The sequence below is a fragment of the Medicago sativa genome, chromosome 4, assembly GCF_051527215.1.
Source record: "Medicago sativa cultivar Bolivia chromosome 4, Bolivia_mono, whole genome shotgun sequence".
In the NCBI taxonomy this organism is placed as follows: domain Eukaryota; kingdom Viridiplantae; phylum Streptophyta; class Magnoliopsida; order Fabales; family Fabaceae; genus Medicago; species Medicago sativa.
In genome coordinates, this window is record NC_140752.1 from 100,526,800 (window position 1) to 100,546,604 (window position 19,805).

Consider the following 19,805-nt stretch of genomic DNA (forward strand, 5'->3'; position numbering starts at 1 on the left):
TAAAGAAGAAAGATGAAGAACATAATTTTTAGTGTTCTATTTTTTTAATATTTTCAACTATCATTTTTTATTTATATTTTAAACATTTAATCTTTTTTTAATTTCATTTAATTTTATTTCTACTTCGATTTTGCCAAATCATCATTTTTAGGCCACCACTTTAAACAAATTTGCCACATTCTAAGGTTTTGGGTGCCAAAATAGGGACTGGTGTAATTTTGTAATTAATGTTACAATATGGGGATAAAGTATTTGATTTTGAAATGGGGCACCGAATTCTTTAAAATGGCAAGGTAGAGGACCCAAAATAAAAGTAAGTTAAATTCATTTGGGAGTCTTAATTTATGCAAGATGCATCTCCAAACACATTAGTAATCATTTTTAAATCATGCATGATATATGCAAGGTAGAGATAATGCATAATATATGTAAGTTTCGGAGTTCAAACCTCGGCCACCGCAAAAAAAAAATCATTTCTAAATCATTGAAAGGAAAGAAAATGCAAAATTTATTTTCCGTAACTATCTCCTTGGGATTTGGATATTGTCTTAACCATATCTAATAATCACGTCTAAAATAACACTAACATTTTTTTTTTCTTTCCTGAAAATATAAACCACTAGAATTTGGGTTGTTTGGTGAATGAATGTCGAATATGCAATTACATTGAACATAGTCAACATAATATCTAGTGAAAATAGCTATATTATGTGAGAATGATGAGAACATTTATTAGCCTTTAGATTTGAATCGACAGTTAAGATTAAAACCACATTTTAAAAAACGCATGTTCCTCTCTGTATTCAATCAATTCTCGTGAACCCCGTTCATCCTTTCATCTTCTCCAATCCACATCTCAGTACCATTTGGCTTCGTGATTCCATAGCAACACCTCCCCATTAAAAAAAAATGCTCTCTGTATTTTTTTATAAAAAAAAAAGGATATTCTTCAATGAAAATTGGCCTTTCTCTATTGTCTTTTTTTTTTGTTACAACCTTTCTCTATTTTCTATTTTATATAAATAATAAAAAAAAAATTAAATCCAACATAATTAAAAAAAAAAAATCACATAGCAATCAAGGAGTTTTCTTTTTGCTAACAAGTGCTTGTATGCACTCACAACTTGACGTTAATAACAGTGAAGGTAGATGATAACATAAATTGAGGTGAGTGCATTAGATGAAAGTACTTATACACAGTGATTTCAATTGAAAAAAACGGACGCCTGCAATTTCTAATTGGAACGGATAGACAATTCGACACGCTTGGAATTTCTAATTGAATGAAAAAAACAATGGCCATGGTTTTTAATTGAAAGAATTGAGAAATAAACACACACAGGTAGGGCGGAGAAGGAAGAAATTAGGAAAGCGAATGGATATAGAAGACATGCGTGGCTCTGTAGTAGTGCGGGCAAGGACACTTAAGTTTATTAAATTATTTTTTAATCTTAATCGTTGATTTGGATCTAAAGGCTAGTAAACATTTTCGTCATTCTAACATAACAGTCATTCTCGCCACATATGTCGTGTATATGTGTGTGTGTGTGTGTGTGTATATGTGTGTGTGTGTGTATATATATATATATATATATATATATATATATATATATATATATAACTTTACATTTGTGCATGTGAAGACGCGTTTGAAGATTGATAAGTCTGCGTACTGCCTCCACTCGTATTCATTGTCGAAGGAGAAAGGGTTAAATCGAGGGTGCTACTTCCTTCAAAAGCCTGCCACCTTTTGAGAGCTTCCGGTAATGTCATATCAAAGTTAATCCCGTATACGTCATCAACATCCTGTTTTGTAGGCTTCCACACTTCAACAAGGGATGATAACACGTTCACAGCGTGACTCATGTCAGGACGCTGATAAGGCTCCCTTGCACTACAATGTCCGGCCAACTCAGCAACTGTGTTTATGCTTGCATATGTTTCTTCATCAACCTCAATTGTCCTATCAATCATTGATTGAAATGAATCCTTATTTAGTAACATCCTACAAAACCATGTAACAAGGTGGATATTCTCTTCAAGTTGGCTACCATCAAGTGCTTTCCTTCCTGTTATGATCTCCATAAGAACCACACCAAAACTATATACATCGGCCTTTGTTGTTAGTCTTCCCGTTGCTGCATAATTATTCATTTTAGTGTTGGTTAGTGCCTTTAAGACATTGGCAAAAAATGATCAAAAAATAAATGCATGATAGAATGTCAACATCTAATCATCATGATGATTATCGGAGAAACGAGCCTCGAGTTTATTGGTCAATTAATTTGTTTTAATATAATTCACAAAAGTAATTTATGTACAGTGTAATGTCAAAATAAATAATATTTATGTAACTTATCTTCATAATGAATGCTTGCACTAAAATAATATTATCATAAACTAAAAAGTAAATAACATCACTTAAAATAACGATATAATAAATAACAATTTTTTTCAATATGACTATAACTAGCCACATGTAAAAGTAGTTTAAAGGATAAGCATAGATGTTTACCTGCATACTCTGGTGCCATATATCCAAAAGTTCCGGCAAGTCTAGTTTGAAATGAAGCTTTTCCTTCAGGAGCAAGCCGAACCAATCCAAAGTCAGATACTTTTGCTCGCATGTCTTCTCCAAGCAAAATGTTAGATGGTTTGATATCCCTGTGAATAAAAATTTGTTGGGTTAACCCATGAAGATATTCAATACCTCTAGCAACATCTAAAGCAATACTAAGTCGTGTCTTCCATTCTAATGGTTTTATCCCTTCCTCTTTCCAATCAAACAAGTGTTTGCTTAAAGCACCTTTAGTCATGTACTCATAAACCAAAAGTTTCTCATTCCCATCCAAACAATACCCTAAGAGTGAAACCAAATGTTTATGTCGAACCTTTGTAAGCACTTCAATCTCAGACGTGAATTCATTTGATCCTTCGCCCATCATTCCTGATTGCATCCTTTTCACTGCAATTTGCGTCCCATCATGCAACTCCCCTTTGTACACAATACCAAAACCACCTTTCCCGACTATCTTTTCCTCACTAAAGTTATTTGTAACTTGTCTCAAAACTTGAATTGAAATCACCATGTTACCAACTTCATAAGCATTACAAGTGGGACTTAAGGCATCACTTCCTCCACCGCTAACAGCAACACTCGCCTTCACAACATTTTCACCATCTTTATAACTAGAATGTGTTGTTATTGCATCAGGTTTTTTACCTTTCTTCGTATGATTCCTTGACCTTTTCCAAAACATAAATAATATTATTGCCCCAATTCCAAGTACAAAGACAACCCCTAACACAACTCCAACATTGACGCCGTCAACACTGTTTTTGTTTTTTTCTTTGTCTTTGTCTTCGTCTTTGTCTTTGCCATTGTCTTTTCCAAACCCATGGCTACTTGCAGATGGAGTAATGGGTTTATCCTTCCCAATATCAGGATTCCCACCAATTTTAAGAACCACACCTTTTGGAAACGACGGCACACGACCATACAAATTATTATTAGAAACATCCAATTCTTGTAGAATAGGCATACTAGTAAGTTGATTAGGTATGGTACCGGTAATATCATTGTTTGCAAGAAGTAGTTTTGTCAAAGAAGAAAGACTAGCAAAATTCGGAGAAATAGTTCCACTCAGTCCCATGTTCTGAAAATTGATAATTGAAATATTTCCACCAGAACAAACTATACCTATCCATTTATTAGCACAAGGATCATTACCCTGCCAACTTTCAGCAAACTTAAGAGGATAACCCAAAGGTTCAGCAACTGATAACAAAATATTCACAAGAGGATTACATGGTTGCCCTGGAACATTTGTGCAAAATTCGTTTCTACCCCCACCGATAATATTATCAACTCCAACGCCGTCTCTAAACTTGGGAGGTGAACCTTGGAGACGATTGTTTGTTAAATTTACCACTTGAAGGCTTGGAAGGTTCATTAAAGAAGGTGGAACAACACCAGTCAACTGGTTATCCCTTAAATTCACATCAGACAGTTGGTTAAGCTGTGATAAATCGGGTATAGGACCTGTAAATGAATTATCGTTAACCCATATTTGTTTCAAAGATGTCATGTTTTGTAACACAACAAGGGTACCATTGAGTTTATTGTTGCTATTTTGTCCATTGACCAAAAGGTTCTCTATTGAACTTCCAGAAAGACTTGCAGGCAAAACACCTTCTAATGAATTACCAGACAATGCCAAAAAAACTAATCCAGGGAAGGGACCATCTCTGCCAAAAAAATCTGGAATAGTCCCAACAATGCCAACGCTTTCAGCACTGAAAGTTTGGAGTGCAACACAATCTTTAAGAGAGTTAGGAATTTGCCACGGAGGCAAGGGGTTGTTGTCGATTTCTACTTCTTGCAAATTGCTCATCCCCGTGAAGAAATCGCTGGGAAGAGAGCTAAATTTGTTGTCGTGGATTAGAAGCCTCTGTAGTGATTTTGAGAGGTAAGGGAATGGACCGATGAGGCCGTTTCTTTGACACTCGAACTTTTGTAATGCCGATAACATCACAAGTTCCTTCGGGAGAAAGCCTTGAAGATTCTGGTTCCCTATTTGAATTGCAATGACATGTTTTCTTGAATCACAATTAACGTGTTTCCATTTACATACATCAGGATCTGTCCATTGAAAAGTAACTGGAGCATTTATGGTTTTCTTCAAAATATTCATAACCTCGACATCTTCACACCTTACTGAGATAACCAAAATAGAAAACATCAAGCCAAAAACAAAATTTAACGAACCTCTATAACTTAATCCAAGTTTTCCCATTATTTTTGTGCTTCAGATAATTATTACGAGTATCATAAAATTGGATATTGAATGTGAGGACAAAAATAAAGAATCCCCCACAAAAGGTTTGGGAAGGAAGACGATCACATTGCATCTGTTAACGATGGACGAGAAAGAGGAACCCCCAATGAAAAAAAAAAAGTTTTGCCAGAGAGAAATTGGTTTTTGGTTTTGTTAAGGAGACAAGACTGTGCAACGAAAGAGAGAGAGGGAAGTGATTTTTTTTTTTAGCAGAGAGAGAGGAATTGGATGTGTGGTGTTAACTCCTCCATTTACTTTGGATATTTTACAAATCAATGGTTTGTAATAAGTGTTCAGTTTTGTTTTTACACTTAAAGGGAACCACACATATTAATATTTGTACTGAGTTTTATTTTTTTGCCGAAGGTTAGTTAAGGATCATGTCACCTTTTTTCTTTTTTCACGTCTAAGGGTTTTATTTTATATGGATAAATTAAACATTTTTATCACAGTCATACCTCATTATACTATAGGTCTGACATGATGATATAAACTAAATCAACCTTTTCATGCGGATGGACAATTTTTAATCTATGGTGCATAAAATTAATGAAACCTAACATACCAAAAAAGGCACATGCATCATCCTTTAACTGATGTATGTATATTCAATGTCTTACTTGTCAAGTCACGTCACACTCATTACATGACTCTATAAATACTCAACTACATATATTGTTTTTTCTTTGTCGAGCCTAATATTTTCCAAGTCATCTTCGATAGGAATTGTGGCAATTTAGCTTCAAACCATGTGAGATTGAGCGGTGGTGATTGGTGTTTTAAAAATTATTAAGAATGTGGACAACAAGTGTCTGCATGATTTGTTAATTTTGAAAATAATAACAGTAATAATAGTACTAATGTAAGCTAAATTTTTTTGTTAATTTTGAAAATAATAACAGTAATAATAGTACTAATGTAAGCTCAAAAATTAGTTACTTGACTTTATATATATGTATGCATGTGTGTACATACACAACATTAGTACGCATATTTTGATTTTTAATAATAATGAAAATTTAAATTTCGGAGGATATACCCTTGTGTCATACCATAGATAACCAAAAATATTATATAACTAGATTTTTGACCCGTGCTCGGCTCGGGTTTATTGTAAAGGGATTGACATTCGAATAATAAAATGCAATATATAATAGGTAACAGTGAAAAAATAACACGTGATAATCCATAGTAGACAAAATAAAACACTTCATAAAATGTATGACATATGAAAATATTATAAAAGAAAATTCGGTAATCCTATCAATAATTCAGGTATATATAACCAAGTTTACATGGAAATTAGGGTAGCCGAAAAAAAAGTATAAAATAGAAGGCATCAAACGTGATCATTGATATGCTCATAGTTTATAGAACAAACGTGCAACATCAAATAAGTGTAGAAAATATTTTCTTCAAAAATAAAAAGGCAAGAGGATATGAATGAAATTGGTGCGATTCATTTTTTTAGATGGAATTTGTTAGGTTAAATAATTGCAAACCTAATAAAGCAAATGAACGGAAAAAAATTAGATTAAATTGCTGCACACGTAACAAAATTAATAAATAAGGATGTCGTTGCATATAATCTAGCGATAAAACTCTAAACTTTAAACTAAGTTACAACATGTATGAGCATAAAGTCCAACAATATCTGCCAACTGTACATACATACTTGTAATAATGATTTATTGTTATCAAATTTTTTGTGTTTTTATTAAGCTTTCTCACCAGATATTCTTGTGCTCACCGTAAGCCTAATTAAGTTTATATTTTGTATAAACTCTTATATAATAAAATCATAGTGTAATTTTTAATTTGCCACTATAAAAAAATGCTTATTACTGCGGCTAAATTTTACAAATTATGGCGGTTTGAACCGCCAGTATAAACCAAAATGGCGTTTTCTAGAATGTCGTATTTTTGGCTAGCACAAAATTTAAAATGTCACTTTAAGAATAACCGCAATAATGTATGTTGAATAAAATGGTGGCTGATTTTTTTGTGTAACGACATTTTCATCCGCCATAATAAACACTTTACATCATTTTTTTCTTCTTAATTACAGTTTTGATCCTCTAAGTATCACTATGTTGCTATTTTGCCCCCTATAAAAAACAATAACAATTCAACCCCTTAAGTTTACCCCCTTGATCCAATTTTGATATTCACAGTTAACACCTCTCTTAAGTGAGTGGGATGTCACATGGATATTGTTTTTAATTAAAAAAAATAAAAAAAGCCAAATGTGTATTTATTGAATTAAAAAAAGAAATGGAAAATGGAAAAGGCATTTACCCTGTTCTTTGTGCTACCCAGAAACTTATCTATCTATCTATATAATAACAACACTACCCTGTTCCTTGAAACCAAATCGAAATCTCTCCAATCTCTTCAACCTTCCCTTAAACCACCTTTCTCCTTAACCATTCCAAATCCCGACGAATACATTCAACTCAACCACCCTATCGACCTTCATGCCATTCTCACCTAACCACAATTCTCCAAAACCCATATCAAACACTTACACACTATCATCACCGACGGTTACACCACCTTCCTCAACCTCCTCCTTAATATCGTCCACCACCTCTACCTAAAACATCTTGGGTCCGTGAAAACATCAACTTATTTGGGTCACTGACGAAATGATTCGAGTCTCTGGGATTGGCTACGTTGCTTTATTGATTTCCCTTTTGAGACAAATTATTGGTAGCGATTTCAGTGATGATAATTTGTGGCTTTGTCAGAAAATCGCCGAAGGCTGCTGGTGCTCCTTCCTTCACCAACACCTGCTTCAGCTCCTTCACCGACGGATGCGCCTACTCCGTTCCATCTGGTGAGAGTTCCGATGGTGCTCCGACTGATCAGGGGCGGAGGTACATATAATTCAGGGGATTCAACTGAACCCCCTCAATTCTCTAAATTCTACCCAATATTATATATAATTCATATGTTGAATCCCCTGGAATTTAATACATGCACCCCATATGAACCAATCAGCTCTCTCTAATTAAACAACATGCACTATTTCCTCTCTCCAAATGCCCACTATTCACTCGCCGAATTTAAAGCTAAAGCCAGCGTGAATTAAATAAAACTAGAGTAATACAAAACATTCAACTAAAATAACTATGGTGGGAATAGAACAGCTGTTTAAGAACAAATTTGATCAATACCTTACAACTATAATAAACGGGTAGATGTGAAATACTGTTTTTGTTTAAAGTTATATATATTTAGGGTCTTGTTAACCATTGTCCTGAGGGCAATGGTTAAGGAAGCCAAAAGTAGCATGTTTGCATTGGTCTCAACAACATTTTGACTCATAAAAAGTTAAATTTATCTCTTTTTACCATTTTCCAATATTATATTTCTATTTTTATCCCCTTATCCAATGCCTCAAGGGAAATGGTTAGCATTCTTCATATATTTAAGATATATTTAAGGGTCTAGCCAACGAGTGTCTTAATAACACTTTTTAATGATTCTCAATTAAGAAATCATTTATTGGATACGATTAATACTTCAATTTTCGATACATTGAATGCAATTTTTTTATAAAATTATAAAGTCTTTAAAGAATGTCCTTATGACATTAATTACCTTTTCACTATATTTAATAGTAAAAACGTATATATAGTTAGTGTGAATTTCACAAGTTATAATAAATACCGTAAGATATTTAAATTTTACTCCATTTTGTCACTATTACAAGTAAAAACAAAAATCATTTTTTAGGTTCATTGAATAACTTAAGTATCGGATATATGATATAAAAAAATTATATACATATAAAATAATAATAAGTAAAACTATTATAAGTGAAAAATCACTTTTTACATTAATTGAATAACTTATATATCTAATCTATGATATAAAAAAAAAAAAGATTTTTTTCATATGTATATCAAATAATAATAATAATAATAATAATAATAATAATAATAATAATAATAATAATAATAATAATATTTGAGATAATTTTTCAAAATAACAACATTAATAATGACCTGATTAATCAACGATTTCAAGAAAAGAAACCGCATAGAAGACAATTATAAAGTATATATGTAATTTTTTATTCCAATGCCATTGAACCCCCTGACCCAGGGTCCTGGCAACGCCACTGCGACTGATGCGTCGTCGACTGCGGTGGAGAGGAGTAGTTCAGGGAAATCTGTGTTGTAAATTTTGAGTATATTTCAAAAGTTTCAAATATTTGTGTCCCATATTTTTAATTGAGAAATATAGAAAAATATTTTTAATAAAAACTTATTATATTAGACATGGTCCAATCCCTTTGGTCATATATTGGATTTGCTTTAAACATATTTTCCCAATTGATTTCTTTGAGCACATGTTTTCTTCCTTCAATTTACCAAGTCAAGGGATGTACACGTGTAGTAGCATGATAGTACACTCCTTAATTCTTTGTTGAACTAGTAAGATACCCGTGCATCCGCACGGGTACCCGTTGGTGTGGATGATTTATTTAATTTCGAGGTTTTTTATATGCGAGTTTACACAATATCAACATATATGATTTTGAAATATGTTTGCCAAATTAAAAAATCAACTTTTTTTTTTGAAGGAAAATTAAAAAATCAACTTGAAAAAATGCTTCTTTAAAAACAAACTTTGAAAAAAAAATTTTAGCAATGAAGACTTATCTTGTGCATAATAATTATTTTAAATTTTTAGCAATGATAACTTATCCTATGTATAGTATTTATTTTAAAATTTGTATCACCGACGACTTGCCCCGTGTATAACAATTATTTTTTGAATTATATCGTTGATGACTCTTCACGTGGTTAATAATTATTTTAAAATATCACGTTTAAACGACATGGTTAATGATTATATCATAGCGTGAACGTTTTTCTTAGAACATTTTTTTTTATTAATAACAACTTGTCCCGTGTATCAAAGTTAAGTTAGGCAGTGACAACTTATCCCGTACATTTGAGTTACTTCTGAAACTTTAGTAAATGCCCACTTCTACCATGCATTTTAGTTATTTAGAAAATTTTAGACAGTGCTTGATGGATTTTAGTTGAAGAAAGTTCAATATTATTGTAGAATTAAATTGATGTGAAATTTTAAATAGTATTTACGTTTTAGCAAGAACATTTTTTTTTATAAATAACAACTTGTCCCGTGTATCAAAGTTAGTTTAGTCAGTGACAACTCATCCCATGTATTTGAGTTAATTTTGAAATTTATGCAATGTCCACTTCTCCCATGCATTTTATTTATTTATGATATTTTAGACAATGTCCACTTATCCCAAGCATTTTAATTGATAAGGGTTTAATATAATTGTAGAATTAAAATGATGCGATATTCAAAATAGTATAAACATTTTCCTAAGAACATTTTTTTTTATAAATAACAACTTGTCCCGTGTATCAAAGTTAGTTTAGTGAATGACAACTTATCTTGTGCATTTGAGTTACTTTTAAATTTTTTTTGTCAATGCCCACTTCTCCCATGCATTTTAGTTATTTAGAAAATTTTAGATAATGTCCACTTATCCCGTGCATTTTAGTTGATCAGGATTCAATATCACTGTAGAGTGAAAGTGATGTGATATTATAAAGAGTAGAAACGTTTTGGCATGAACAATTTTTTATAAATGACAATTTATCCCATATATCAAAGTTAGTTTAGTCACTGACAACTTATCCCGTGTATTTGAGTTAATTTCAAATTTTAGTCAATGTCCGATTCTCCCATGTATTTTGTTTATTTACGATATTTTAGACAAACCCACTTTTCCCACGCATTTTAGTTGATGACGGTTCAATATCAATTGAAGTGGTGTGGTATTCTAAATAGTATAAACGTTTTCTTAAGAACAATTTTTTATGAATGACAACTTGTCCCATGTGTCAGTTACTTTAGTTAGTGTCAACTTAGCATGTACATTTGAGTTAATTATGAAATTTGCCCACTTCTCCCATGCATTTTATACATTTACGAAATTTTAGACAATGCTAATTTATCCCGTGCATTTTAGTTGATGAGGGTTCAATATAATTGTAAAATTAAAGTAATGTGATATCCTAAATAGCATAGACGTTTTCGCAAGAACAAATATTTATAAATAATAACTTGTCCAATGTATCAAAGTTATTTTAGTCAGTGACAACTTATCCCGTGCATTTGAGTTACTACTTTGAAAAATTTGTCAATGCCCACTTCTCCCATGCATTTTAGTTGTTTAGAAAATTTTAGACAATGCCAAGTTTTCCCGTATATTTTAGTTGATGAAGATTCAATATCGTTGTAGAAATGAAGTGAGGTGATATTCTAAATAGTATAAACGCTTTATCATGAACAATTTTTTTTATAAATGACAATATGTCCTGTGCGTCAAAGTTAGTTTAGTCAATGATAACTTTTCGAAGATATTTGAGTTAATTCTGAAAATTTGTTAATAGAAAAATTGTCAAGTGGATGATAGTGTAATTTAATCAATGTCAACTTCTCTCGTGCATTATAGCTCTATTTAATCAATGTCAACCTCGCCAATCGATTTTAATTGAAGATGGTACAATATTTTTAAAGAATGGAAACAATGTGACATTCAAAATTTTAGCTCGTGTATAATAATAATTTTTAAATTTTAATGGTGAGAACTTGTCTCGTGTATCATATTTATTTTATAATATATATCAATGATGAAATTTCTCATGTATAATAATTATCTATTAATATATTTTGGTGATGACATGTCACATGTTTAATAATTATTTTAAAATTTATATCAGCGATGACTTGTCTCTTGTATTAAAAAATTTAATTTTTTTTCTTCAATGACAACATGTCCCGTATATAATACTAATTTTTAAAATTTTAAGAGTGACAATTATTTCCCTCAAAAAAATTGACCACTTTTATTGTCCATAATGATTATTTTAAAATTTGTGATAGCAACGACTTTTTTATTTTTTTTACAAAATAATAGCAACGACTGGTTCTATGTACATTAATAATTTAATTTGATGAAAAATTATCTTTAAGTTTTATGAACAACGATTTTTCTCGTATAGAATAGTTATTTCTATATTCATATCAGCGGAGACTTGTCCTGTGTATAATAATTTATTTAATTGATTCAACAACAAAAAAAAATGATGGTATTATAAGAAGAAAATGTGCCAAACTAACCTTCTTTAATTAGTGTTACTATTTCAAAAGGACATTTAAAAACAAACTAAATGAGTATTAATTAACTCAATTAATAAAATTTATTTATTTTCATCATGACACTTAACTTTCTCAAATCCACGTCATTTTAGAATCACACATCAAGACATGTTGACTTTTTATTTATTAATACTCCATCCGGTTCTATTTATAAGAGAAAGTTGACTTTTTAGATACATTGAACAATGTATGCATCTAGTCAAAAACTTAAACCAAATACATAAATTATTTAATGTATCTAAAAAGTAAATTGTCTCTTGTAAATAAGACCGGATGGAGTATTTAATAAATTGTTTACTTTTAACAAAACCTATCAATTTTCACTCTCTTGTAACTATTTCCATTTACTCTCTGCTTGAAAACCACCACTTTTTCATCATCTGTTTTTCTTCTCCACCATAAACCACCAACTCCGGCCATCTTCCGACCAGATCTACATCCTTCCGATGACCTTTTCTTAAAAAAAATTATATATTATTCATCATCTCATTCTCCTCCATCTTTCTATCAAATTAGATTTTCAAAAGGAAGTGTGTTGATAATTTCTCATTTGTAAAAATGAGATTTCCAGCCACTGTTTACAACCTTTGAACGCACTACCACCATCACTAAACTAATCACTTCCTCCTTTATAAAACACACTTTTTTTATTTCTCTAATTTATCAATTTGATTTTTCAGACCGCCGACTTTATAGGCCTGGCAACTCCGATGTTGCTTTGTGAAAACAAAAATTGGATCCACACTCTTGACCAGCTGATTCACAAAAACCCCAAAGAAAAATCATGGTCTCACAAACTTCATCGGAAACCACTGCACCACCGCCGGTAACCACCGCACCAGAGTGTTTTTTGGTAAGTCTTCCTCTTTCTCTATTTTTTTGGTACAATAACTGCACCTTCTCATATTTCTAATTTAAATTGATTGTTTTCTAATTTTATTTAAACATCTAACTTTCTTTTTTCTTTTTATTTTCAAAAAATAAAACTGACTTTCTTTTTATTAAATCTACCTACTGAAATCTGAATCTAAAATATACACAAAAACCTATTATTATGCTATTTTGTTTAATTATATTATTTGTTTGTTTGTGCATCTATATCACAAAGATTTGATTTGTTTAATTATATTATTTGTCTTTGTTTGTGCATCTATATCAAAAAGATTTGATTTTAACTTGAGGTCTCAACTTTGGTTCAGCTCTAATGTCACTTTTTCTACTGCAAAAATCACCGGATAGTAATGACATGGATTTATCAGCCACTTCATCTCTTATCTGCAAAAGAAAATATCAGAAAATTTTCAACCACACCTTATACAGACAAAAAAAAAATACCTCAAACATTTTAGGCTGTTATCACTCTTTTCTTATTATTTAATATATATTAATCATTTTTTTTGATCAATATTAGATTTGACTGGACATTTAATTCTGGTAGAAAAAGCATGTGAACAGGGCACTCGTTTTTCAAAATAAAATAGTGCTTTTTTACAATATATATATACAATCAGTGTGAGAAATACAACTGTTGTATATTTATTGTGGCTGAACAAAAATTTGTTGAATCTCTAGAAGTTACTATGCATAAAATTGAATATTTACTAACTCATCATGTTTTTTGTTGTATTCTTATCATTTACTGACCCTTGTGTTGACCGACCCTTGTGTTTATGTATAGTTTGCTGGAGAGACCTGATCATTCAAGTGTTGAAAAGAAAAGAAAAAACATTTTAATTGATGAGAAAAAAGCCTACTTTGTTCTATTGATAAGAAAAATGTATGGCTACTTTGTTTGTAGTTAACATGGATTTTGTTTATATATATTTTTCTTTCATCTACTAAGTTTTTACATGTTTAAAGATTGAATCTCTATCACTCATTTTCTTTGTACCGTGTAAATTTACGTGGACATTTATATGAATCTCTATATACTAACAAGTATTAGAAGTGAAAAAAATGTAGTTTAACAAAATAATAAAGAAGGAAATAATTTCATCATTTACCTAGTGTACTTGTTTGTCTTGCTTGAGAGAGAGACATTGTTGTAAGTTTCCTGCAAAAAAAAGATTAGAATTATAGTTAAAATGAAATTGAAGATGAGAAATAATAAGTGATTTGAGAGAGAAAGAATAGAATAGTGAGAGAGAGAGAGAGTGTGTATTGGAATAGAATATGGAAGGAGGAGAGACAGTAAAGTGATTTGAGAAGTAGAGAGTCTCTCAAGTTTGGGGAAAGTGGTGAATAAATGAGTTTGAATTTGTAATACAAATTTGAGAGGCAATACTATCTTTTTGAATTTCAAATTGAAGAGCCAAAAGTGTGAATTATTTGATTATATGTCTGACATTAGATCTTTCTTTCAAAAGGCAACTTTTTCATTTCCATGCCAACCGATTTCTGTCCTTTTTAGTTATTATATAATGGGTATGATATTTTGAAGGGAAAAGAAACTAAATTGTAAGCATTTTGTAGTTAGATGACATCACAATAGTTAAGTGAGGTCATTTAGTCACCTAAAGTAAATTTTAGACTTCATTTACCCTTAATTCTTTGAGGTGGCAGCCAATAGGGATAGGGCATTAATATATTTTCCACAACATCTTCTTTTCTTATATTAAGAGGGATTTGTTGAACATAACTGCCAATTTTATTTGGCATTAATACTGCGTTTTATTGATGAAAAAGGACGGTTTTGATTAGACATGAAGAAGATGGGTGAAGATCCTCTCCATTTATTATCCTCTCCATTTCTACCATTTGGAAAGATAAAGACGCATAAAAAAGTCAAAAGTAATTAATCATGGTGGGACCCACTTTATGGTAGGACCCACTACCTATTTTATGTGTCTATCTCTCTCCAAATTGCATACTTCCATTTATTTTCTAAATGGAGAGGATCTTCACCCGAAGAAGATAGAAAATACCCCTCATATCATTAGAGACTGAACGAAGAAAAAAACAATTTTAACACCATTTTACATGTATATGAAAACTTATGCAATACCTATATAAATATGCTCTCTTCTATAAGTTTATTATACAACTCTGGGTTATCATATAAATATGCTCTCTTCTACAACTCCTGAAAATATATTCTTGCTAGTTCTGTTTCCTCGATTCCACATCGAGAATGGTCTGTTAAATCCTGGGGGGTTAGCGTATAACTACGCGGAAAATCCTTAAGGACAGTGCGATCAGCACGTCTCAGACTAGCTCAATTGATTGTTCGTTCTACAAATCTTGAAAGTTGATTCGGTAGCAGATTTGATTTGGTTGTCAAAGATGTTGATAGAGTTGTGTCGGTGACCTAATTATACAACAACATCAAAGCAGATAAGTTTCTTGAAATCTCCCTTGATTATTCTTATTAACATAAATTGATTCTTATATTTATTTGTTGATTATTATTTGTAGAGATAATTTATGCCTGGTTTAACAACAATCTTAAGGATTTTCTTTTAATTGATGAAACCTATTACTCAAAAATTTATTTGTTCTTCTGGTAGTAAATGGGAAAGGAATTGCATAGCTGTGAAGCCGTAAAAATAAAAAGGGCTAATTCGTATTTCAAGCATAAGGTTCTCCTTACTATGGTGTTCTACACAGCCTTTGATAATCAGGTTTTTTCAATTCTTTTTGGGTGCGACTCTTTTTATCTCAAGGTACACATCTAGTTTCTTTAATTAATTGACAGATCTATTTTGAATTATAATCTGGATCAAATCATGTGAGAATATAATCTGAATTCTATAAATTTGAGTTTTTGCATTTGGGTATAGTTATATATGTGAAGTGTTTCTTGATAATAACTCAAATAAACAATAATATGATTTTCTTGTGAACTTTAATCAATGGAGGTTTTATATCATTAGTATTGTATACAAGTTTATCAACTATTCAATTTTTGGATTAATTGGGCAAATTATTGTTACGGTTGCTTATGATGATCATGTTGTATACTCTGTCAGCATTTGGTATGTATTAATCTAACATAAGTGATTATAAACTCTTTATTATATAGGAGAAATTATATTGTGTTATTCAGAAATACTCCTCTAAATTAGAAAAGTAGTGTTACTTGAGTTTAACCTCAAATCTTTGGTTTATCATATTTTAGAAGACTTATAAGAATTTTATTTTATATGACAAAGATATCATTGATCAAATTGGTGTGTAAACTTATTATGAATATGTGTCCGTTATTTGCTAAGGGGTAAACTTTATTTTAAGAGTTTTGGGAATTCTATATATTTGTGTATGTAGTATGCATTGTCATTTGACTGATATGACATGAATATAACCAATGCCTTTGTATTCTACCTATATGCATCTCACTAATTTAACTTGTGTTATCAAAGAGTTGATATATGCATTGTTTAAATGAACTTACATTGAGGTTTTTAGTTTATATAATTTTTCTGAAATGCATTGGCACATGATATTTTTGAGAAGTTCTTGAAATGTATATGATTGTATTTGAATGTGAAGTGATGCTCTAATTAAATCATCTTGTGTTGGATTGAACTTTCCTTTAGTTTATTTGACTATCTGCTATGCCGAGACTTTTTAAAGGATAAAGTGACATCTAAATTGATGTGAATGAATCATAGAATCAAGTATGGTTCTTATACTTGATAGAAGAAAATTGAAGAAATATTTTATTGATAAATTTATGAAAAATATGTATGGTAGAATCATGAAATATTTGTGAGAATACCATAAAATATTATATGGTATATTATGGATTATCCATTATATTAAAATATTAATACAATGATGTTTAATGAAATTTGTTTATGAGAAAATATATATTTATGGGATTTAGTTTTCATTGTGGAACTGTTGTCACTTGAAAATTATTCAAGTAGACCTGTAAAATAAATCTATACATAAAGTTATATTTTCTCAATGTGGGGGTTTGTCGCTTAGACTTTATCTGAGTAGACCTGATGAAGTATAGCAAGAAAGTAACTTTGACAATATATGAAATATTGTTTAGAGTTGATGAACCATTGCATCAAAATAATGCAATGATGTTAATTGAAATTGAAATTCAATGAGAATAAATCAAAATGTACAAATATTTTATTTATTGTGGGGATGTTGTCACTTGAAGTCATTCAAGCAGACCTATATAATAAATCTACAAATAGATTTATATTTATCCACATTGATAGTGTTGTCGCTTAATAAAAATGTAAGCAGACATGTATAAAAATAATTATAGAGATCAAGTTTATTGTTATAAACTTTGATATATATATGAAGTAGATTGACTTAGAGACGTCTTAGTCAATCTTATATGATGAAAAAAAATTGTCTTCATCATTTGTGTATAAAGTAGCTACTAAATAAAACCCCTTGGGATGAAATAAATTGTGTACATCGAGGGGATTGGGACTAAAGCCATTTGAAATTAATATGTGATGGGAACCTAACCTTTGTGATTGGAGATCCCATGAATAAGGTTCATATGGGTAAGAACAAGTCACTTATTAGTTCTGCTAGCACCAAAAATTAGTTAATTAATTTTTGTTCTCGTCCCTTTCCTATGGTGTGTGTGAGAAGTGCTAGACACTGCATTATTGAGAGGATAAGCCTATAAAGCTTTTAATGAATTTCATACCCCTTATGGGTGGTGTATGATTTGCAGCATACACTTGATGAAATCACCTATGTGAGTGTCAAGTGGGGCCGCTTGTATGGGATCTTGGCGAAATCTCTGGAGCACTCATGAAATAATCCAGGCACGCGCACGGCCTATTCGCGCACCACAGCGCCAACGGCAAGAATTGTGGGGGTGTAATGTGAATGATATACCGCTAACATACATCAAGTGATTTTGGTTCATATAGCTTGCTGCACCAATTTCACTGTGTGTTAAGTACTATCATTCTAGCACTGGTTCATATAGCTTGCTATACCAGTTTGATGCATCACATCCAGGATGTTAACCCAGGAAGTCTTTTTTCAAATTATTTTTAAACTTTTGAAATATGTGGGGGATTGTTGTAAATTTTGAGTATATTTCAAAAGTTTCAAATATTTGTGTCCCATATTTTTAATTGAGAAATATAGAAAAATATTTTTAATAAAAACTTATTATATTAGACATGGTCCAATCCCTTTGGTCATATATTGGATTTGCTTTAAACATATTTTCCCAATTGATTTCTTTGAGCACATGTTTTCTTCCTTCAATTTACCAAGTCAAGGGATGTACACGTGTAGTAGCATGATAGTACACTCCTTAATTCTTTGTTGAACATAACTGCCAATTTTATTTGGCATTTAATACTGCGTTTTATTGATGAAAAAGGACGGTTTTGATTAGACATGAAGAAGATAGAAAATACCCCTCATATCATTAGAGACTGAACGAAGAAAAAAACAATTTTAACACCATTTTACATGTATATGAAAACTTATGCAATACCTATATAAATATGCTCTCTTCTATAAGTTTATTATACAACTCTGGGTTATCATATAAATATGCTCTCTTCTACAACTCCTGAAAATATATTCTTGCTAGTTCTGTTTCCTCGATTCCACATCGAGAAGGGTCTGTTAAATCCTGGGGGGTTAGCGTATAACTACGCGGAAAATCCTTAAGGACAGTGCGATCAGCACGTCTCAGACTAGCTCAATTGATTGTTCGTTCTACAAATCTTGAAAGTTGATTCGGTAGCAGATTTGATTTGGTTGTCAAAGATGTTTATAGAGTTGTGTCGGTAACCTAATTATACAACAACATCAAAGCAGATAAGTTTCTTGAAATCTCCCTTGATTATTCTTATTAACATAAATTGATTCTTATGTTTATTTGTTGATTATTATTTGTAGAGATAATTTATGCCTAGTTTAACAACAATCTGATGGTCTCTCCTTCATGAAACTCTTCCTTCGGTCTCTCTTTCCATTTTCCATTTCTTTTTTTTAATTTTTTTTAATTCAATAAGTACGCACTTGGCTTTATTTATTTATTTATAATTAAAAAATTACCCATGTGGCATCCCCATTCACGTAAGTGAGGTGCCACGTCTGCATTGACTGGGTCAAAATTGGACTAAGGGGCTAAAAATGGAAAACAGAGTAAACTTAAGGGGCTGTGTTGTTATTGTTTTTAATAGGGAGCAAAAATCGCAACATTGTGATACTTACGAGGCCAAAACTGTAATTAAGTTTTTTTTTTTTGAGTTTGATGGTAGTATGGTAATTTTAAGAAAAACAAAATATTTGCACGTAAATAAGAAGGGAAATGTTAACTTGTGCCCTTAAGGCACACGTTAATGAAACAAATATAGAAATAACTCATTGGAATGTGTGAATTACATCTAATCTTTAACTTTTTAATGAGTTGAATGCACAAAATTTTATAAAATATTTTTTCTTTTAGGTTTCTTAACATGTGCCCTAAGGGCACAAGTTAACAATACCCAATGCCAAAGCGATTCATATTTCACTAGGTGAGCTACGATAATTTACTCCATATATTAGTTGCATCTGATGATCTTCCACTTTGTCCATATGATGCCTACAAAATTTCTCTTAAGTGTTTTTTTGTTAAATGACAAATAATTTATTTTTTGGGGTTTTTTTTGTTAAATGACAAATAATTTATTTTTTGGGAAATGTTAACTTGTGTAAGAGCATAAGACAAAGATCTTAAAATATAATTAAAAAATAAATACTCTCTCTGTTTTTTCTTTTGATGTTTTAGTATGTTCAATATTTTTTTTCCCAAAT

The 19,805-nt window shown here is 31.0% G+C and overlaps 1 protein-coding gene and 2 long non-coding RNA genes across 4 annotated transcripts; 1 reads left to right on the forward strand and 2 right to left on the reverse strand.

The window, feature by feature from the left end:
- Nucleotides 1-1,409: 1,409 nt before the first annotated feature.
- LOC146934730 (receptor protein kinase TMK1-like) lies at nucleotides 1,410-5,005 on the reverse strand. Its single transcript, XM_085706663.1, has 2 exons — nucleotides 2,516-5,005; nucleotides 1,410-2,138 (listed from the first exon to the last, which is right to left on the reverse strand). The coding sequence occupies exons 1-2, from the start codon at nucleotides 4,794-4,796 to the stop codon at nucleotides 1,624-1,626; spliced, it is 2,796 nt and encodes a 931-aa protein (XP_085562789.1). The 5' UTR covers nucleotides 4,797-5,005; the 3' UTR covers nucleotides 1,410-1,623.
- A 7,395-nt stretch (nucleotides 5,006-12,400) lies between these two features.
- Nucleotides 12,401-14,677, reverse strand: LOC146934731 (uncharacterized). Of its 2 annotated transcripts, none has more exons than XR_015007863.1 (2): nucleotides 14,060-14,677; nucleotides 12,401-13,331 (listed from the first exon to the last, which is right to left on the reverse strand). It is a non-coding gene; the product is annotated as an uncharacterized LOC146934731 (long non-coding RNA). The 2 variants fall into 2 exon arrangements; XR_015007862.1 differs by having other exon boundaries at nucleotides 12,401-13,748.
- Nucleotides 12,769-14,067, forward strand: LOC146934732 (uncharacterized). The gene is made up of 2 exons (XR_015007861.1): nucleotides 12,769-12,909; nucleotides 13,735-14,067. It is a non-coding gene; the product is annotated as an uncharacterized LOC146934732 (long non-coding RNA).
- Nucleotides 14,678-19,805: the final 5,128 nt, after the last annotated feature.

Excerpts from the sequence above, each read along its gene's own strand:
- LOC146934730 (XM_085706663.1), bottom strand. The coding sequence starts at position 4,796 with ATGGGAAAACTTGGATTAAGTTATAGAGGTTCGTTAAATTTTGTTTTT. Across the intron at positions 2,139-2,515 it reads TATGGCACCAGAGTATGCAG|CAACGGGAAGACTAACAACA; the intron begins GTAAACATCTAT and ends ATAATTATGCAG.